This window comes from Colossoma macropomum, unplaced genomic scaffold (assembly GCF_904425465.1).
Source record: "Colossoma macropomum unplaced genomic scaffold, Colossoma_macropomum, whole genome shotgun sequence".
In the NCBI taxonomy this organism is placed as follows: domain Eukaryota; kingdom Metazoa; phylum Chordata; class Actinopteri; order Characiformes; family Serrasalmidae; genus Colossoma; species Colossoma macropomum.
Window position 1 is genome coordinate 13,358,599 of NW_023494806.1, and position 21,486 is coordinate 13,380,084.

At 39.2% G+C, this 21,486-nt stretch overlaps 1 protein-coding gene across 1 annotated transcript in view; it reads left to right on the forward strand.

The window, feature by feature from the left end:
* The window catches only part of msh3 (mutS homolog 3 (E. coli)), a 90,964-nt gene that overhangs the window by 20,556 nt on the left and 48,922 nt on the right, over nucleotides 1-21,486 (forward strand). Inside the window, exons 9-13 of the mRNA XM_036598947.1 lie at nucleotides 3,929-4,059; nucleotides 9,114-9,222; nucleotides 11,801-11,885; nucleotides 12,195-12,304; nucleotides 14,488-14,620. Coding sequence (XP_036454840.1) covers nucleotides 3,929-4,059; nucleotides 9,114-9,222; nucleotides 11,801-11,885; nucleotides 12,195-12,304; nucleotides 14,488-14,620 — 568 coding nt within the window. The remainder of the gene's footprint in view (nucleotides 1-3,928; nucleotides 4,060-9,113; nucleotides 9,223-11,800; nucleotides 11,886-12,194; nucleotides 12,305-14,487; nucleotides 14,621-21,486) is intronic.

Below are 21,486 nucleotides of genomic sequence, written 5' to 3' on the forward strand. Positions count from 1 at the left end.
TACTGTAGTCCTTTATGAAGAAATGGTGTGTTTGAAGAAATTAAATGAAATCAGTGCAAATCATTACCTTTAAGAAAAGCATTTCATATAGACAGACAGTAGAAGGTATTCATTTAGGCTGCCTTTGCTACAGGTTAAACATGAGTTCACAGAGAAGCACTGCTGAAGGCAACCAGTGTTTGCCACTCTGAAAAATGAGTGCCTGAATGTGAGCTCATTTCCAAGGACACGTTGTTAAGGATGTGCTAGTTTTACTAACTAAACTAACTAGCTAGAAGTGTTCTTCAGATTGATGGAAAATGTGCTGTAGACGGTTCTATGATGTTACAATAAAAGAACCCTTTTTGGTGCTATGTAGAACGCTTTTCAAAAAGATTCTATATAGAACCATCAACAGCACATTCTCCATCAATCTGAGCACTTTCATGATGCAAAAAATCCTTTATTCATGCAAAGGGTTCTTTGAATGTTCATGGTTCTATATAGAACCATTTTCTTTCCCAAAGAACCCTTGAAGAACCATCCCTAGAAGAACCATCCACATCCCTAATTTGGAGGACATTTATTATTGGTTTGAGACAAGTTGGAGTTGCTGGTGTGGAAAGAAAAAGGAAGCTCAAGAGAGATTCGCACAGATCACGTGCGTGTGCGCACCTTGGTTGCCCCAGCAACTGCAAAGAGCCGACAAAGGACAGTGAGAGTCCTTGAGATTGTGGCAATGCTGAATGGAAGGGAGCAGGAGTGAATGGAAGGGTAGCAACACAGGTTGGGAGTGTATGTGTGTTACCAGCATGCAGCTGTTATCTTGTGAGAAAAGCGCACAGCAGCTTCAAGACAGTGATATGGAAGCTGTTGGCTGAAAAATGAAGCTTTTCAACATTTGGCGAACATCAGTGTTATGCAACACCAAATGTCAAGCAAAACATTAATCAGTGTAATAAATTTACACGCATACAAGTGATATTTAATGAAACGTGCTTCATATCCTAACTGTGATATATGTAAGAGCAATTCTAAAGATACCTTTTTTTCGTATGTTTTATGAGTGCCGAATTATTTTGTATTTCTGAAAAAATGTTGACTGTGAAATAAGTGATTAATGAAATTAACTTTTGGTCTAGATTTCTGTTCACTCCTACTAAGGGGCCCATATCAAGGAAAACTGAATTTACCTCACCTATTTGAAATATGTTTATATAACCTATATATGAGTAATAAATAGTATGTAAACATTGACGTTTAAAAAACTGTGCCATTCATGCTCCAGTTCAAGCAGTTCATTTATGGAAATGAAGCCCATCAGTCCATTTTGAATTCACTGTTTTTATGATGTCATTCTGTTTCCACACATCTGCTTATTCAGTCTACAGCAGTTTAGCTCCTCCCACTCATGCTGTAGTTCACCCCCCAGAATGCTCTCTGTATGAAGCACATTACAGGGCAGCCAGTCAGAGCAGAGATCATGTACATATGTGTTAAGGGCCTGTTTACAGCAAGTATGATTTTTTGGATGAAATGAATGGTTGCAATTTTTAATATACTGGGCTTCAGTGAATTACTTAAGTAACAGTGATAATGAACGTATCATTTTTCTTTTAAGCCTTGCAACAAAACTGAACAGAATGAGGAGTTCCACCACCTCGCCCAAAAGCTGAAACTGACAGAGCGATTCTGAAGATATTTTCATATGTTGTGAGGGGAATTCAAGTCTCTGCTTATGCTTGTTGCGCCTCTTATTAAAAAGGAGCAAATGAGCCACAGGAAGTCTGTAGACCCTCTTGTCTTTTTGTTAAATGTCTCACTAGGATTTTACCCTGTTGTTAATTTTAAGATCAACTACAAAAAGAAAAACACAGACACAAATGTTCTTTAGCGAGGAAAGCTAATAGTTTGCGGTTCTAAAACAATAGGCTGTATGCAGGCACTGTAACATACTCACCGTCATTACCCAGGCTTTCAGTTGTGGTCTGCCATATATTTTCTTTAACATCTGCATTTTTATAGTCAGTGTATTGCTTGTTGAATAAGCTTTTGTGCTGTGCTACAGGTAAGCTAAGCTCTGATTGGTCAGCCTGATTTTTAATGCTACCGTACAAAGCAGAAAAAAATTGAGCCGGCTTCAATGAAAAAATGTATGCAGTGTCACAGTTATTCAGTTTTGGACTCGATGTGAAAGGTGGCATTAACATGTGTGTGTTTAACTCCTCTTTTTTGTCTGTAAAAATCAGTGTGAATAGTCCTTTAAATGTACTATGGAAAAAAATGGAAATAAGAAAAACATAGGATGTGGGCCCCTTTAAAGACGTCTTATCCTTCTGGATTATATATATACAACCCCATCTCCAAAAAAGTTGGGACGCTGGGCAAAATGTTGAAAAAAAAATAACAAAATGCAATAATGTTGTTTTTTGAAAAATATATGCCCATTTTGAATTTGATGCCAACAACACATTCCAAAAAATTTGGGACAGGAGCAACAAAAGACTGGTAAAGTTGTGTAATGCTAAAAAAAAAAATAATAATAACACCTGGTGATTAATTGGCAACAGGTCAGTCACATGATTGGGAATAAACAGAGCATCCCAGAGGGGCTGAGTCTTTCAGAAGTAGAGATGCGGAGGGGTTCACCACTCTGTGAAAGGCTGCACAGGCCAATTCAAGAATAACATTTCTTAACATAAAATAGCAAAGAACTTTTGCTTTTCATCATCTACGGTACATAATAACATTAAAACCTGGAGAAATCTCTGTATGCAAGAGACAAAAAAACAATATTTGCTGACCAAGATCTCTGGGCCCTCAGGCAGCACTACATTAAAAACAGTCATGATCCTGTATTGGAAGTCACTGCATGGGCTGAGAAACACTTCTGAAAAACACTGTCTGTAAAAGGTCGTCGCTGCATCCACAAATGCAAGTTAAAACTCTAAAACACAAGGAAGAAACTGTATATACACAGGATCCAGAAATGCCAGCCCCTTCTCTGGGCCCAAGCTCATTTAAAATAGACTGAGGGGAAGTGGAAAAGTGTCCTGTGGTCTGATGAATCAACATTTGAATTTCTTTTTGGAAATCATAGATGCTGTGGCCTCCGGGTTAAAGACCACTCTGCTTGATATCAGTGCACAGTTCAAAAGCCAGTCTTCATGATGGTATAGGGGTGCATTTGTGCACATGGTATGGGTGACTTGCATATCTGTGAAGGCACCATTTAATGAATGATATATACTTGTTTTGGCAACATATACTGCGATCCAGATGATGTCTTTTTCAGTGAAGGCCTTGTTTATTTCAGCAAAACAATGTCAAACCACATTCTGCATGTATTACAACAGCACTGCTCCGTATTAAGAGTCCGGGTGCTAAACTGACCTGCCTGCAGTCCAGACCTATCACCACTGAAAACATTTGCCGCATTATGAAATGTAAAATACGACAAAGGAGACCCAGGAGTGTTCACCAGCTAAAATCCTATGTTAAGCAAGAATGGGCAAATCACTTTATAAACAATAGCAACTGGTCTCCTCAGTTCCCAAACGCTTACAGAGTCTGTTGAAAACAGAGGTGATGAAACACAGTGGTAAACATGACCCTTTCCCAACTTTTTTGGAACGTGTTGTTTTATACAATTACAAAAACGTCTTTTCTTTCCACAAAATAAGACTGTCCACACAACTATAACCTTATTAAATTCCTCTTTCACTTATAAACGTCTTCTATCAATTGATAGTTTAGAATCTATGCTTTCTGCAAAGTTTTGCTGCTTGTTTCAGCGGCTACACTTTTTACTGAGCTATAAGTGAGAAAAACATCATTTAGAGTTACACCATACTCTTTAGCCTGTGACAGTAGTTGGACTTGATTGCTGAGAGTTATTTGTGTTCTGTTCTTTCATTTCCCTCCATGATTACATGGCCCTGACCTGCAGTGTCCAGGCAGACGATCGCATTCGTATAGAGAAGCGAGAAAGCACTCAGTTTGAGTATCCCACGGCCGTGATGACTGTCAAAGAGTTCTACAGCAGCACATCCACTCAGACACTGGAAAATCGTGAAAAAGGTAATCTTGTTTTATGCTGTTCTTTCTGTTGTCTGTGTGTATCTGAGAGTGTGTAGTGTGTGTGTTTGTTTGTGTGTGTATGTGTGTGTCTGTGTATATATTCAGACTGCATGCTCTGAAACGGCTAATTTTGACTAGCGTCCGTAAGCTAACAGAGATTTACGTGAAAGTTGTTTGGCTGTTGGTACTCTTTCAGAGTATTGGCATAGCCCTATTTCTGCACTAAAATGCACTGATTCAGGCTACCGCTCATACTCGCAACCATATCTGGAACTTTCAGAAGGCCTAGAGTGATGCTTTTCCCCACAAAATTGCCCCCCCATTGGAAATTAATCACGGTCACTTCCTATTTATCTTAGTGCTTATTCTTACATGTTAGGCTTCAGTTAAGCTCCTGAAAACCTAACCAATGGGAGAGTGTTCTTGGCTGTCATATCTACCAATATACGTAGATAATAAAAAACCTGGCTGGATAATAGTCTATTGGGCGTTTCAAGAATTTACCCCTTTTTCTCCATCAATGGAGAGAGACCATTGTAGGACAGCTGCTGACCATATTTGAATGGTGCACCATTTTCGCCAGCATGGTAGTGGTGTGGCAGTGTGTGTTGTTGAACAAATGTCAGTCACAGCAGTATCGCATTTGTGGATATACAATCATTTTATGCTTACAGGTTTTATGTACAGTTGTGTGCAAATGTTTGGAAACGCCTAGTCAAATTACATGTTTTATTGATTTGACTGTTTGTCAAGTCAAACTTTATATTTTAATTTGTAAAGCGCTTTTTACAACAGGCGTTGCCACAAAGCAGGTTTAAAGAAAAATCTGGGTTCCATTTACCATAATGGAAAAAATAAAACATAAAATGTGGCCTTTGCAAAAGTTATAGTACAAAAAAATGTATATTTTTCTAGTAAGTTAAACACAAATGAACACAAGCAAATGAACCCCTTAAAATCTCAGGCTTATAACATACTAAGGGTAATTATTCAGTAACCACAGGGTCTTCAATGCAAACAGGTTGAGCTATTCTTAGGTTATAGAAGTGTGTAATAAACTTTGGGCTGGTGGACGGGCCCTGGCCTTTTAAGGAGTTAATTGAAATTATGCACTAAAATTGGCAGACAAATGCATTTATTTTTCGACTCAGAAATTCAGCAGAACTTTTGCAGACAGGTGTTTCTAATTGGTTGCTGAGAATAGATACATGGTAGGTGTAGGTGCAATAAACTAGTGGCTCAGTTTCTGTGTCTGTATTTTTTGATACCTGACCGCCACCTCCATGTCATCAAGCTTGTCTGTCTGGCTGGTCTTTTGAATCTGGAATTATTCGGCTGACCTGCTGTGGGCTTCAGTGTGTGGGCTTTGTCCTGTAATTGAAAAATCATTCCCTGAGGGACAGGCAGCAGGGAGATCAATGGCTACTGTCTTTAGGGTGGAGGCGTGGAGGATGAGTTGGGGTGCACATTCCTGTCAAAACCAGGTCTAAATCAACCTGCTTTGGCCTGTTCTCCATCCTCTAGACAGCACTTATTACCTCTCTCTGTCACTAGCCCTGATGCTCTCTCTGGTGCCCGTTTTCTCCCTGGCATGGCTTCAACTCTGTAATAAAAACATGTTGACGACAGCCTGAGGCCGTCGTTTTTCATCTGGCCCAGGAGTCTCTAAAACTAAACTCAACTGTAGTGCAAAAAACTCTTGTTAAATCTGAGCTTAGAAGCTTCCCCTTGTGTTATTTTCTCAGCACTTAAGAACTCATTTTCTTTTCGATAGATTTGCTGAGAGAACAGCAGATTTTTGAGCAGTTGTGTTCTTGAAAGAAATGTCGAATGATTTTGGCCTTACTGTGGTAATGACAGTGCAAACACACAGATGCTGATCAGGGCTTCTGATATGAGATGTCTTTTTGTGCTGATGCAGGTAGAGCTTCCCCAGATTCTAGTGTGATTGAGGATATAATAATTTAGGGCTGCAACTAACGATTATGTTATTATTGGTAAGTCTATTGACTATTTTTTGATTAATCAGCTAATCGAAGAATTACGTTCCCTTTCCACCTTAAATGGTGCAGTAGTTACATTCTGGTGCCTTAGGCACCATTTAAGGTGGAACAGGAAAATTCTAACAAGAAGCTGTCGAATGAGAAGCTGACTTAATCCTCGCAAAAAATCAAACATTGAGAGACATTTTACAAGAAACTATTCTACTTTTGTAGGAAAGTTTCCTGCCAGAGATGCGAGAAAAGTGGCTATAGCTGAACTAAAGCTTAAAGCAGAGCAAATTAAGTCTGCGTTTTTGTTTATATTTGTTACCCTATACTAGTACATTAGCACGTACTGACACATATTTACAGTGCATCGTAAAATGGGCATAAAATGTTGTGGCTCCCAAGGTGGTTTGATTTTTGTTGAAAGGACAACATGGTTCTTCTTAACATTTAGGTTGCCGACCCCTGGTCTAGGAGCCACAACGGCTCAGTTGAGAAGCAGTAGATCATGCAAACGCGCAGAGCTGCTGAGTGCTAAAGTGTGTAGCAGCCGCACACAAGCATAAGATCACTGCACAATGCCAATCGTTGGCTGGAATAGTGTAAAGCATGCCGCCACTGGACTCTGGAGCAGTAGAAATGTGTTTACTGCAGTGATGAATCACTATCTGGCAAATTATCTGGATGAATCTTTGGTGTAGAGCAACTCCAGTGGCCTGCACAGAGCCCTGATCTCAACCACATTGAACACCTTTGTGATGAGTTAGAACTTTCATTGCAAGCCAGGCCTTTTCATCCCACATCGGCACTGACCTCACAAATGCTCTTTTGTCTGAATTTGACTGAATTCCCACAAACACACTCCAATACCTTGTGGAAAGCTTTCCCAGAAGAGTGGAGTTTAGTAAACTGTGAAGAATTAAGACTTTTTTAACGCATAAAATCTCAAAAATTTAAGCGAATCTTAACTTCAGAATTAAAAATAATATCTAACCTAAAAACACAGAAGTTGTTAACCCTCTTATCCTGAATTTTTGTGTGAGAATCACCTAAACTGGTCTGAGATCAGTGCAAACATGCAGACTCAAAAGCAGGCAGGAACTGCGTATGTTGGGGCTGACGGATTGATGTAATGTCAGGTTCGTGCTGATGCTAATGCTTAATGGCTGACGTCAATGGGGAAGCTTCATGGCGCAGTGCTGTGGGAGAGGAATGCAAGGCCAAAATGACTGCAGCCGAGTCTATTGCCTTGTATGTTCATGGACTCTTTTAGCCACATATCTCTCTTATGTGGGATAATAACTGATCACTGTAAGCATATTTTGAAAGAGAGTGGAACGTCTGGTGTGTATCAAGTTAATTCAGTTGTTATTGTACTTGTACTGCCTGTTAAATGTTGGGCGATTTCTAACTTTTCAAAATGTTTTCATGCCATACATTTTCTTTTTGGGTTTGCCATAACTACACATAATAGAACGCTGTGAAGATCTTGTCATTTGTCTCTGTGAAGACTGCAAAACTGAAGGAACGACTCACAAGTGCAGCCTGAAGAATAATGCTGTGCCCCATTTAATCATCTTGTTGTGTTGTCTGTACTCAAAACTTTCACTTGTTTAAACCACCTTTTGGGGCAAGAAAATTTCAACATGTGCTTTTTACAATTGCTAAAAAAAGAAAACTCTGAAATCACTGTTCGGCAAAGCCTGCTGTTCGTAACAGGGCAGACACTTTGACGAACATGACCTTAAACTTTGCAGGCATTATTTTATGCTTAACTGAAAAGTAACAAGAAAATTCAAGTCTTAAAGAAAGTTAATCCTTTCATGGGCAGCATATACGTAGGGATGTAACAATACACTCAGCCCCTGATTCAATTTAATTTACGATACTAGATACTGGCTCATTGGTTTGGTGTTCTAATTCAATTTTAAACAAAATTTGAATAAAGGAAAATGACTATAATCATGTTTCATGCCTTATTAACAACAGGAGGCAGGAGGAGTACTGGAGTGAGGAGGAGTGCTTTAGTGAGTTGATGATTTTTGCTAATCATTCGCTAACTTTGGTGTTCAAACAACGCAGTACCGACAGAAAGAAACCTGCTATTAACTAGCAAGTGTAGTGCTATTAAAACAAACTGCGTCTAAGCGTTGGCCTTGTCATCAGAGGATCGTGAGTTTGATCCCTGGCGATGCTACAGCCACCCAAGAGAGCACAGTTGGCCTCGCTCTCTATGGGTGGGTAGGATGGCTCCCCCATCACTTGGTGTGATGCTAGTTAGCGCATGTGTCTGTTAGCAGATGTAACAGAACTGCTGGTTGGCACTTTCTTCTGAGCACGTTAAGCTGTCCAGTGATGAGTTTGAAAAGATGCAGTGGTGCTTCACAGAACTCAGAGGACGCCGGTGCTAGCCTTCACCCGCTTAGCACGGGTGGTAACGTGTGGGTCCTAACTATTGGGTGAAATTGTTTGTCATGCTAATTTTGGCCTGTGATATCATACATTTCCTTTTGATCCTATTGGTCAGCCCCGGTCAGTGCTCCGGAGGGAAAACAGCAGTGCAGAATAAATAAAACCATAAGGTACCGAGCGTTCAAAACAAGTCTCTGTCAACAATAATAAAAAAAAGGCACCTCAGTCCGCAAAAAATGCCTGCAGTGTGAACCCCCCTCCTTAGGCCTGTTATGTCCATTCTCCACGATGCCTTGCCATTTCTCCATGATGCACATTTTTGCAGTTTTGCATTGCAATCATGATGTCAAGGAGGCATTGTTACACCCCTACATGTAAGTATAGTATTCTTTCATTATTCATTTGATCACTATAAATAGGAAATTCCCCTGCTTACTTTGTCCACTGTACACTTTTATTTGATTGAAAAGTAACAGCTGAACTTGGAAAGTGTCAAAAGAAGGTGAAGTTGTGACAGGCACTATGTATACAAGGGTACAGTGCAGCGCTAGATACTCTAGGTATCCAACATCAGGGTGCAAAATTGTTCTTTAGTAAGTGTAACTGACAAAAATATCTTTGCTTTACATATTTTTTCTTTTTGTATCTACACAGGTTCTGGTTTGTTCTACTTGAGTTTGGAGAGCCCGGTGATCTGCTGCCTTGGCCCAGTGATCCAGTATCTGACTGAGTTTAAGCTGGAGAGAGTTCTGCTGTGTTCCAGGTACCTCAAAAGCTAATCCATATGGATCTAGTCTTTTTATCACCAATACAATGAGACTACATCCTTTTCAACACATTTTCCTCCAAGGTGCAGAAAGCTTCCATCTTGGTTTAGACTGGTCGATTATGTCAAAATGCGTCATTCGCCTTCACTGAAAGTGGATCTTATTTATGGAATCATATTAAAAAACAGGAAATGTGTTTGTGTTCTTTTATATAGAAGTCCTTTCAGAACCCCTTTTAATGACCTTAAGTATCTTCCTTTTATCCCTCATGTTTCAATAAGGCATTAATTAGGAAGTCGTTATGTGCAAGTATCCCCTTTTATTAGTTATTTTCTCCAGCACTACCAAAGCTCAACCGCCACGCTTTGAAGTATAATGTGGCTGATTAGTCCTCTTTGATTTGCTGTGTTCCCCCTCTAATGTGTGCATGTACCTCACAGCTGCTTCCGTAAAGTTGACGCATGTAAGCTTAAACAAGAGCAGCTAGTTTTTTTAAGCCAGACGAGGCTACAGGAGAGAAGGAAGGCTGATTCATGATTTGTGTGGCAGTTTAGGGTGGTTAGAAAGTTGTCTGAAACACGCTGTAATTAAGGATTGATTAAGGGCATTGTTTAACAAGAAATAACAGGGCCCTGACTTCACAGGCTCCCAGAAAGAGTCTTAATTAGCATGTATCACAGTCAGAAATGAAAGCCTTGCGCTGTGCAGTGAGTCTTCATCAGCTTGCCTCTGGGGACTTGGATTTTGTTCAGTTTGCTCCATTGCTCCATTCTGTGAAACTGATAAAGAGACTTGTCAATTTTGGAACACATACTATGATAAGTGAAAAGAGATTTTGAAATATGCATTATAGTAAAAAAATAACTACATCACTATCAAAGACATTTTAATTTTCTCAGGCTTTTGATCAAGTTGAATGGACACAAAGCACCAGCAAAACAGTAGTGCCGTATTTAAAAATAGCTATGAAAAACAGTATGCCTGATTATGATCGGATTTCAAATTCAGTGTTAATGGCATAATTGCATAATGGAGTTGACATCCGGTCAGGTACTTCTTTCTTTGCTGTACTTGCAGTTACAATGCACTGCATGTTTTTGTTTACAGGCTCTCTTTAATTGGCCAAGTTTCAAGTTTCTTTATTAAACATGCGCTTGTTCAGTGCTGTAGAATAGAAGTGCTGACCATACCCATGATATACCCAGAAAAGTGTACGAAGGATGTGCACTGGTACTCAGTTAACCATTTGAAGCGCCATTTAATACTGAAATCACTGCTTAGTTATACTTTGCATTTCACAATGAGAAGATGGAGAAAATAAACAAGCTAAAAATTCAGTGAAGTGACAATTTTCTGTTCTAACAGGACCGTAAAATGTGACAGTTTTCTGTGTATTTATATATGTATGTGTATGTGCGTTGTATTACTTTTCACTGCTCTGAAATGTGCCAAAGACTCATTTTTAAGGAGATGATTGAGAAGTTATGTGGTGTGGTTTCATCACTAACCAAGCTAACTACTGTAGCTGTAGCTTAACATTTTGGGACATCATCCACTGAAGAGTATCGACCTTGTGGAGAAGATGACAAGACCCATCAGTGTCCAGTATCGTACCAATTAGCTACAGTGTTAGCTCATCAACTCATCTGAAAAGACGGTCTCTGTTACTGACATGAGAAACCTACAGATTTTCCTTGGGTATTTTTGAATAGTAAAATATTTTCAAAAGTATTTCTCTGTTGTTGCTAACTTTTTGGGCTAGTATTTTTTCCTAGCACCAGTGTTATAGCCTCTAAAAGTAAGCCTAAAGTCATACCTTAATTTAGTTTGAAGTCAGTTTCTTTTTCCAGTCGTTAACTCTTATGGGCACAGCAGCACTTGCATAAAATTAGCTCCCTCCTACACCTAACTAACAAAGATACCCTGACTAGAATTTACTTTCCCTTACAGTTTCAGCTACACTAGGGATTTGTATTGTATTGTACTAACAGATGAGAACTGAGAGATATTTTACTGAAAAGCCATGTAAGGAGGGGCAGAGACTTGTAGATCAGGTTCCCCTGACATGTACAAATTAATAGAGAAGCACTTAAGCTACCTTAACCCTAACAAATTCAATGAGAAGAAATGTTGATATCTTACAAGTGCATTTGGTCATTTCAGCTGATATTCGAGTAAAAGATCGTTATTTGAGTCTGCTGCCTGTCTTTGTTTTTGACATGTGTTTAGCTTGTTTTACCATTGGTTATGGTTTCTCCTGTCAGTCTTAAAACACGACAGTTCGCTGTTGTTCCTCTCAGAGTGTATAAAATGCAGCTGGTAGGCTGCAGTGCAATCAGTGCAAAAAGGCTCAGAAACATATCAAAATCATTATCTTTTACAGTAGTAACAAAGATGGCAGATAAAAGCTGCAGCAGGAGGCAAATAATCTGCCTTTATATGTGTTTATATGACAGTATGTATTTTCACAGGGGGAAAAATCACTCATGCTCAGAGATGAAATAAAGACATCATTGTAAAAAAAAAAAAATCTGAATATAAAATCTTTTTTTGTTTTGTTTTTTTTTGTTCTAGTTCATTTAAAAGGCTGTCAAATGATGCAGACCACATGGTGTTCAGTGCCACCACAATGAAGAACCTAGAGATCTTTTGTAACCAGGTAAAGTATTACTAACGTCTGGGGGGGGGGACGCTCTGACGCAGCTAAATACTATTCCAGTGTGCAGCACAAGTCTACACAGCAATGTCTTGCATCTTGTTCATATTCATATTCATCTCCCCCAGCGATGTAATGACCACACACAAGCAAAACACAATGCTGTGTATTTTTCCTCAACTCCTCTCAGTGTGACTCACTTAATTAGCACTGCTGCTGTGGAATCATAACGATCTTTTCCTTGTTGTGGGCATTTGTATAATGTCAGTGCGGGTGCTGTCAGTTTAATGACCTCCTGCTCTTTTCTCCCAGACCACAGGCTCAGTGAAGGGCAGTCTGCTCTGGGTTCTGGACCATACGCACACTCCATTCGGCAAGAGGCTGCTGAAGAAATGGGTCAGCCAGCCCCTGAAGTCTGCATCGTGAGTCTCTGCAGCCTCCAAAACACATACCTCCCCTTACAACTCTGGAAAATATCTACTATTCTGGGCTCTGCTCCCATTCAGTTTTCTGAGGTCCCTAAGGTGTCGCTACTGTCAGTGTGGTGTTGCATGTTGATGGGTCTTGGTGTGAGTTTGGAATGCAAATAAACACCAGTGCATTATAGAATATCCTATTAGAATAGGATTCCTTGTGATTCTGCCAAATGTTCTTATTCATTAATAATAAAAAATACATGAAACAAAAACAAGTCCACTAAAGAAAGACACAAAGCAGCATATTCAGATTATTATGCTCCCAGTCATGCAGTTATCCAGTGGCAGATGATTATCAAGTTGAGGTTTTAAGCACCATGACAGGGGTAAAACATGTGAAGTGGGTGGGGGGGCAAAGTGGGAGAATGCATGAATGAGTTACACTTATGAAATAAATTTTTATTGTAAAATAATAATTTTATTATTTCATTTATGAGCCACCTCTGCAATTTTAGTACATTCTATAAATTACGGTTCTGTGCAGAAGTCATAAACTGCCTTTCAGTTATTTAATTTCCAGTCAAAGCGGCCATTAAGTAAAATTTATTCTAGTTATTTTTTAGCATCAGGAAACATATTCAACTGAAATTGCATAGAAGCCTCAACAACTAATAATATCATCTCATTTTTTTCAGTATTTAGTGTGTCACATTTTTGCAAACAAATCTGCAGGGATATTTTTCCACTCCTCCAAAGTGCAGTCTTGGGTCGATTGCAATTTCTGCTTCTCACGATCCAAGTAATCCCAAACACATTCAGTGATGTTGACATCTGGACCAGCAGCTTCTTTGTTTGATTTGCTATTTCTATCTATTTCTGTTTCTCAATAATGGCTTTTTGACAGCTACACATGCTTTCAGACTCATAGTGTAGAGTTGTCTTCTCACAGTGGAAGGATGGACAAAAACACCTGTGGATTTTTTTTAGGTCTGAAGTGAGAGTGGAGCTTGATTTTCTCTCAAAGATGAAAGGACAGTGCTGTATGCCAGTGTTTCCCAACCCTGGTCCTGGAAGCACACTGCCCAGTACATTTTAGTGTTTTCTTGCTCTAAACATACCTGGTTCTCGGACCATGGTTGGGAAACATTGCTGTATGCTGTATCCTAAATTGTTTGAACTGTAAATGAATGTATGTGCTGTTGGTTAAAGTCAACTTGAAATAAAATTTCTTTTGCCACCCCACCAACTGTCATTGAATGGAAACAATTAGTTAGCTCAGAGAACCCTTCCTGTGCTTTACTCACGGTTTGGGTGGAAAATACATTATCATTTCCGATTGACTGTAAATAAGAATTCTTGTTTTCTTTATTATTATATCTTAGGGAAATTCAGACGTACTTTAGGAGCCATTCATGCAGAAATGGGTTTCAAACCAAAGGGTTCGCTGACTATTTTTTACTGAAACTGTAATTTAATCTGGATAGAAGGCTACCTGCATGGACTATGATAGAGAAATCAGCCACATGGAGACATGTGTAAAGCCCAGTTCAGCTCTGTTTGGGGGTTAGTCTTTCTATGAAATCTTCCCTTTTTACTTTCTCACCAAATTAGATTCATTATGTATTTATGTGTTTGAGGCTTCAAAAGGGAAATCAATTATTTAGTATTTAATGTTTCTTTCCCCTCTACTAATGTTTTGCTGTTGTCCCCGAGGAATGACCAGTCTAATGCCACATAATACCGTTAAACAGGATTTAGGCAGTTATTTTTTTAAATCTGTTGCTGACACAGTCCAAAATCTGAGACAAAAATGCTGCATCATCCTGAAATTTGCTTCTAGAAATTTGACCTATTAATAAGTCATGGAGAAAAAAAAACATTGAGCCAAAAACTATGATAAACACGTAGAAGGTATTCTTGAATGCCCATGTTCTTGATTGCTTGCTAATGGCCGTGTGATCAGTTGAGAATGTTTTTCCACCTTGCTTTGTGACTTATGTTGTATTAATATTTATATGATAATGATGTCAAAAGGCATTGAGTTTGGTTTTAGCATGAAGCACAAAAGCCCCTAGGTGCCTCAAAAAGTATGAAGATGATTCTTATGTAATGCTCTTTATCTCCACTGCTTAGTCTTTGTGTCTCAATCTTGGGGTATACTAACATGACCTGTTCTTGTCCCTGCCCAGCGAGATCCGCTCTCGTCAGGATGCGGTGGCTGAGATCCTGTCCTCAGAGTCCAGCGTGTTACCCTCCATCCAAGCCCTGCTCACTCGCCTGCCGGACCTGGAGAGGGGCCTCTGCAGCATCTACCATAAGAAGGTACTGTCAAATGAGTCATCTCCACATAAAACACTGTGAACCAAGCACTGCCAGAGTCTTGGCAGAGCAGAACGGGCAAACTCCACCTTACAATGCCCCTTGTGTTTATAGGCTGTATATGGCAAACCTGTTAATGAAGCTCTACTCTAAAAATGAAGCATTTAAAACTAAGTGGAGCTACAAGCAGTCGTAGCCCTTACTTTGAGAATGGCTTTCTCTTCTGAACGGTATGAAGAGCTATGTGTGATCGACTGTGTCTGAACAGACTGGCTGAAATTGCGATAGCCAACTGTTGATATTATAGTTTATGCCGTACCGTGTAAGAGCAAGAGCATCATAAGCTGTCAGCAGAGTGATGCCCCCTCCATTAGTTCACACAACACCAAACAACTAAAAGCAGCATACATTACTAAAACAATACAAGTATCTTTGATGCACTGCAACAAACAGAAAACAGTTTAACCACTTTATTAAAGGCACATTTAAAACGTTTCTGCATAATCCAGTCATGAAGTTGTAAACAGTCATTCAGATTGGTTTGGTAAAAGACTGCATTCTAAAGAAACTTACCAAGTCATAATTGTGTACAGTGGTGGGCACAGGAACCAGACATCCATGTTTAATGCTTCTAAAAGTGACATCACAGAAAGCTATTAAATAAACAAATAATTGAATACACTCTCTGATGCCTGAGGCATTTTTTGTGATAAGCTTTTGGTCCAAAATTTATTTTTAAAACACACACAGCGCAGAGAGGCACATGCAGGGCATGTAAGGCAAAGTAGTACCCAAATGAAACTTTATTTTTGGGTTTACCAACATTTTAGTGTTCTCAGCATTGTGTTTAAAAGCTTATAAGACGCATGTAGGTTAACTGGCCATTTTGAGCAGTAAATAAAATGGCTGTATATTCACTGTAGACATTATCTCTCAAAGTTAAATTCAGTATGTTTCTCTACAGTGCACCATTTCACATCAATCCACTCTTAATGACTTTGCATACATGTCAGTAATTGAATTATGGAATTGGTGGAATTCCCCTTTAATACCGATTGGACATATGGGAAAAGTTGATAATGATGCATTTAGCCTGTTTGTGGATTCCTCAGGTTTTTTTAAAGACATTTTTGTAAAGGGTGATGTCTTGATGATGAGGTCAAATGGTTGCTTGGGGAGTGGAAAATACATTTGCCTGGGACTCTTGATATGCCTGGAGCACCTGATTGGGACATGTCAGCCTTGTGACCGAGGGAACCTGGGAATAGCACCCAGAGCAACTAAACCTCTGTGAAAATATTGCCAGTTCCCATACAGCCAAGCCCTGTTCCAAATTCACCATTTACTCCAAACCACTTCCCTTACATTGGAAACACCTGTTGAATAAGATCAGGTTCTTGAAGGTACACGGTGCTCAGTTCCTGAAGACATAGCAAACTGAAGTAGAGGTGTTTCATTAAAATATCTGTTCACATTTCTTGAAGAGGTGCCTTGGGCTTTCTGAGACTGAATTATTTATACAGCACCTTAGGCCATGTTCGATGATTGACTTCAGGCTTGGCTGTTTTTGACAACTTGACCGCTGTCAACTTACTATGCTTTCGTCATTCGGTGTCTTGCTACTGTTTAAACAGACACTTGACACTGGATTGAGCGGTATTTTGTTTTGTAATTAATCTGCATCACAACATGCAGTCTTTCTACTCTGCAGACAACATTTTGGCAAGTGAAATCATCTTAAATCTAGTCTAATATTATAACATTATTCAAAATACTGCTATACTTTTTCTTGTTCTAAAGGGCCTGTGTAACGAAAGACGTTTTAAAACACAAATCTTAATATGTAGTACTCAAGTCAAAGTGTACACAAAAGCAAAGCAGTTTTTCAGAAAAATCTGGGTCCAAGCCCCTATGAGCAAGCCAGTGGCGACAGTGGCAGAGGAGAAACTCCCTGAAAGCACGAGGGAGAAACCTTGAAAGGAAACAAGACTTGAAATGAGAACCCATCCTCCTCTGGTCGACACCGGATAGCAAATCAATAACGCAAGAAATATGAACAGAGAATAAGGTTTTACCATTATCATCAAATTTTAAAAATACAAGAAAAGGGGAAAAGCAGGTGAAGCAATGGCTGTAATTAAATAGTTTGAGTCCATGCGTGCAGCAGTATCATCAAGAGGGTCAGTGGCATGCAGGTGAGGCTTGCACAGTGTTGTACAGCAGGGAGCTACATCGTAATCAAAGTGATAAGCAGTGGGCACCTGATCAAGGCAGATGAAGCAACAGCATCCAACTGTACAGGATGGGCAGTTGTTGAGCTTGGCAAAGCAACACAGTTACTTCTGTTAAGAGAGACTGATTACAGTATCCAGTGTTAACAGAGTGCAGCAGAGACTCTGGCAGATCGAACTATTACAGCCTAAATAAAAGGGAGAGCCAGAAGGTAACAGAGACATGAGGGCTCCCTGAGATGTCAGCGCCCCTCCACTCCACTGTCAGCAAACTTGAGTGAATGTGTGAGAGCAGCGGGGTGACAGCACCAACACTCCCACTTTACCGTAATACTCTGTGTCCATGAATCCCCAGATCTGCACCTTTTATCTAATGAAAAATAAAAAAAAACTAATTACCAAAGGTTTGACTAGACAAGTAGGTTTTACCCTGAACTGTGTCTGAACTGAGGCTGTGTCTGAGTCCCGAACACTGACTGGAAAGTTATTCCAAAGCTGGGGGGCTTTGTATGAAAAGGCTCTAAACCCAGATGCAAGCCAGCACCTTGTGATCTAAGTAGGCGTGATGGTTCATAATAAGACAAGTTCACTCAGGTACTGAGGTGCGAGTTCATTTAGAGCTTTATATGTCAGTAAAAGAATTTCATAATCGATGCGAAATTTAACTAGCAATCAGTGTTGTTTTGATAAAATTGGGCTGATATGGTCAAACTTTCTGGTTCTTGTGTGGCTGCAGCGTTCTGGACTAACTGAAGCTTGTTAAAGCTTTTGCTGGAACATCCAGACAGCAGGGCATTACAGTAATCCAGCCTTGAGGTAATAAAGGCATGAACTAGCTTTTCCGTATCCTGTAGAGACAGTGCTTTTTTTAATTTGGCCAAATTGCGAAGATGGAGGAAAGCTGTTCTAGTAATATTGGTTATATCAAATCAAATCAAATCAAATTTATTTGTATAGCGCTTTTTACAACTGATGTTGTCACAAAGCAGCTTCACAGAAATCCGTTTAGAACAAAGTTTCAACATGAAATGTAAATCCTCCAGGTGAGCAAGCCAGGGGCGACAGTGGCAAGGAAAAACTCCCTCAGTTGAGGAAGAAACCTTGGGAGGAACCAAGGCTCACATGGGGGGACCCATCCTCCTCTGGTCAAACTACGTACAAAATTATTATTCTACTAATATTAATAGTAATAGTAGTAATAGTTAGGAGACTTCATTGTAGAGTGGGCAGCCAGTCCAAGGCAGGTGGCGGTGACTGGGTTGTGGGTAACTGGTCTGAAGCGGGTAGCCGGAGAGCTCTACAAACAATCATCCAGCATTATATGCGCATCAAAGGACAGATCGGGATCTATCGTGACACCAAGGTTTTTTACAGATGTACCTGATTCAGCTGAGAAACTATTAAGTTTAAGTGTTAGACAGTTTATTTCTAGCTGCTTTTTTGACTAAGAGAAAGAAACCCTCTTTTGTCTGAGTTGAGTGGAGGAAGTTATTCATCATCCAGTCTTTTATGTCTTTTAGTCTTGTTAAATTGAAATTACCATCTGGTTTGGTCGATATACACAATTATGTGTTATCAGTGTAGCAGTGGAAATTGACGCCATGTGTACTGATAATGGTACCCAGTGGTAGTATTTATAATGTGAATAATCAAGGTCCGAAAACAGAACCTTGTGGAACGCCATATTTTACTTTTGTATGAACAGTGGATTCGCTGTTTACATTTACAAACTGATACCGATCAGTCAGGTAAGATCTGAACCAGGAAAGTGCTATTCCTGTTACTCCTACAAGGTTTTCTAGCCTATCTAGTAAGATTGAGTGGTCTGTCATGTCAAAAGCTATACTTAAGATCAAGCAGAAAGCAGTAAAGATCCATTTCCTTAGTCAGAGAATAATACAAGATCATTAACAGTTTACCAGAGCTGTCTCTGTGATGAAGCCTAAATCCAGACAGAAATTTTTCATGTATGTGATTCCTATGCTGATAAGAACTTAATTGTTGTGCCATAGATTTTTTTTTCAAAATCTTTGATTTAAAGGAAAGATTTGAGAGAGTTCTGTAATTTGATAGCTCACGGGCATTACGACTAGGTTTCTTAATCAAAGACTTACTGCTAGTTTAAGAGGTTTTGGTACATAACCAAAGCTAAGAGAGGAGTTATTTCTGGCAAAATTTCTTTGAGTAAACTTGTAGGAACTGGATCTAATATGGTTTTTGAGGAGGAAATCATTTTAACCAGCTCTGTTTCTTGAAGTAAATGATTCCAGCCTCTCTGCAGTAGTTACACTGTATTCAAGACCTGGAATAGCTTTGTACAGCAGTAGGCTTGTAGAGGTTAACTGTGTGCTTTGAATTTTTTGCCTGATTGTTTCAATGTTACTGTTGAAGTCATTCATAAAATCATTGCTGCTGTAGGCTGATGGCATCTAAGGTTCAATAGCTGATTGGTTCTTGGTCAATTTAGAAACTGTGCTAAATAATAATATTTGATTATTCTTATTTTCAATCAGAGAGGAGAGATGTTAGTATGTAAACACTGTCAGTATGTAACAGCTTTTAAAGTTCAAAACAGTTTGCGTCCCAATCCATACTGTCCATATATGGAAAATAAGTAGCCCATTTTTAATTAAGTGTTTTGGGTTGTCACAAAACATGCGCATTTACATATAGTCTACATCAGTTTAGTTATAAGGTGTGTTCACTGAGTTCACTCCGTTCAGGTGCTTGTTTGCAGATATGCCCACTACATGGAAAAAAAGGCAGAGCAGTAAAAGGTGAAAGGTTGCATAATATTTTATGTCGTAAACTCATGTATCATCTAGAATCCCAAATTTATTAGGTGTCAATACGACTTTATCGGCTGTTCTAGCACAATTTGCAAGTGGGAAAACTTGTATTTCCTAGTTTCCTAGACACCACCACCAGTGAAAGTGATGATTATTAATTGAGTAATAAATGATTATATGTTTACTAATTTTAAGAAAAAATGTGCATAATTATGCATGTTTCAAAAAATAAATCATTCATCTCATAATGAGACATACTAGATATTCACTGGATTTAAGATGATTTCACTTGCCAAGATACAGCAGTGATATTTGAGGGTACAATCGATCAGTCTAAAAATTCCAGTAATTGACCAAGTCTAATATCTCGCATATGTAAACATGCATGTAGAATGGAATAAAATATCCTTGGCCTTAAAAGATGCAAACATTCAGTTCAGGCTGCACCTCATCTCCACCAAAGGTTTAGAAATGAAAAGCCGTTTGCTGCTTTGTCTCAGCATCTAACTCCTCAGCTTCCCATAGCTTGTCAAAGGCTCATTGCCCACACCTTGCCCTTATAATTAGAAAGCTGTAATTTCTTTGAATGTCTCCTTGAATGCATTCGTTTCCAGAATCAGGCGGTTAGGCTAAGGGGACGGTGCTCAATGGTGTGTTTCCTTTGAATTGCGCCATTAGCATAATGAAAAGTGGGCGAACCGGATGGTCATTGTTTGGAGGTGTGCTGGATGCTGGGGAAGCAGTCAAGGAGAAAGGCCGTCCTCATTAACCTGTCTTCACCTGCCTGTTTGTGCTGTGTCGTTCAGCACTGCATGACCAAATGTTATTTTAGATCACATCACAGAAAATGAAACTTAGGCCTTGTCTTAGTGCTTCATCAAGGGCTAACTTCTAGACACATTGTTATCTGCTGGAAGTGGCCTTTACAACAGTTTTCCCAGAAACCGATTAACCTCATCTTAGTGACGCACCAAAATGAAAATTCAGTAATGCCACTGAGGCTTTTCTGCTTCTGCTGTTTTTGCTGTATTCCTTGATTTGAGGTGGATGTTGTGTTTTCAAGTGGTATCAAACCTGTAATGGAGAAGTTCTTGTACCTCTTCTTGATACTCTGCAGGAAAAGTGATTATAAATCGCATGTTTAATGTCCCTCTTAGGAACCGTGAAATAGATCTGTGCGGTTTTAATCTTGTTTTTTGCCAAAATTTGTAACCTTTTTTCTCTTTTGTCCAAAAAACAAAGGTGCATCACTAACCTGTCTAGTATGTAGTTGGCAATACTTCAGAAGCTCTGAAGCATTCTAAACTGTATCAACATGCATTTGTAGCTTTCCGTGTGCAACCACATTTTCAAACACTGTATAAAAGAAGCATGATGCTGCCTTTATTGTTTGATAGTTTACTAAAACTTGCCTTTGTTAGACTGTTTACATATCAAAATAAATCCCAAAAAAACATTGAGAAATCATGTGATTATAGGTGAATAGTGTGGGTGTAGGATCTATATAATTTCTGATTTAGAAATGTAGTTAGTTTTTAACATTTTGTATGTAAATAAAAAATAGCTTGATTATACAGAGCTGTTATTATATGCTACAGTTTGGCTCAGATAAAATGTTCTTAAATAGATCTGGTTCAGTGTCTGCCGTGCCAGCTCTCTAACAAAAAAAGCTTGAAAATCGCAACTCTCAGAAGTGAATGAGGTATCAACGATTTAGTCTTAAATTTTGCACTCCTTTTTCTGACGTTCATTTTTTTCATTACAGTGCAGAACAGTAGCTAAAACAGGCGGAAATAACTGCATTTCTTGCCTCAGCATTAACATTTTAAAAGTAGAAGTCCTTGTCCTA